The 914-nt window shown below is 62.8% G+C and overlaps 1 protein-coding gene across 1 annotated transcript; it reads left to right on the top strand.

Annotated features, from left to right (window-relative positions):
• LOC120982807 (histone H2A type 1-like) lies at nucleotides 1–463 on the top strand. The gene has a single exon (XM_040412989.1). It carries the CDS (start codon nucleotides 65–67, stop codon nucleotides 455–457), a length of 393 nt encoding a protein of 130 aa, XP_040268923.1. The 5' UTR covers nucleotides 1–64; the 3' UTR covers nucleotides 458–463.
• The last annotated feature ends 451 nt before the right edge of the window (nucleotides 464–914 follow it).

Below are 914 nucleotides of genomic sequence, written 5' to 3'. Positions count from 1 at the left end.
TCCGGGTATAAGAGGTGACGGGCGGAGCGGGGCTGTCAGTCTCATCTGTACAGAGAAGAGAACCATGTCTGGACGCGGCAAACAAGGAGGCAAAGTCCGGGCTAAGGCCAAGACCCGCTCCTCCCGGGCAGGGCTCCAGTTCCCGGTCGGCCGTGTGCACAGGCTCCTCCGCAAGGGCAACTACGCCCAGAGGGTGGGCGCCGGCGCTCCCGTCTACTTGGCCGCTGTGCTCGAGTATCTCACCGCCGAGATCCTGGAGCTGGCCGGCAATGCCGCCCGCGACAACAAGAAGACCCGCATCATCCCCCGCCACCTGCAGCTGGCCGTGCGCAACGACGAGGAGCTCAACAAGCTGCTGGGCGGCGTCACCATCGCCCAGGGAGGCGTCCTGCCCAACATCCAGGCCGTGCTGCTGCCCAAGAAGACCGAGAGCACCAAGGCGGCCAAGAGCAAGTGAGCCCGGCTCTGCTGCTGCTGTGCCCCCCGGAACCAAAGGCTCTTCTAAGAGCCCCCCACATGGTCTGTACGACTGAGGAGCTGGCGATGCCGCTGATCTCCGCTGTGGAGGAGGCGTCCTGTGCTCTGGTGGGCCGGGCGTCACACAGGGGCACTTACCGCTCCTGACTAGAGATGGGGAGTTTGGATCTTTGGCTTCAGTTGCTGACAAGTGAACCGGAGTCGGATAGGTAATAAGTGTTGGATCAGTGGTGACCGGACTGAGGACTAGAACAGGAAGGGGGGGCCCTGATCTGGGCATTATACTGAGTGGGGGGCTGGGGGCCCTGATCTGGGCATTATACTGAGTGCGGGGCGCTGATCTGGGCATTATACTGAGTGGGGGGCTGGGGGCCCTGATCTGGGCATTATACTGAGTGGGGGGCTGGGGGCACTGATCTGGGCATTATACTGAGTGG

This window comes from Bufo bufo (assembly GCF_905171765.1).
Source record: "Bufo bufo chromosome 2 unlocalized genomic scaffold, aBufBuf1.1 SUPER_2_unloc_1, whole genome shotgun sequence".
Taxonomy (NCBI): Eukaryota; Metazoa; Chordata; class Amphibia; order Anura; family Bufonidae; genus Bufo; species Bufo bufo.
This window is presented reverse-complemented; position numbering and strand designations above follow the sequence as displayed.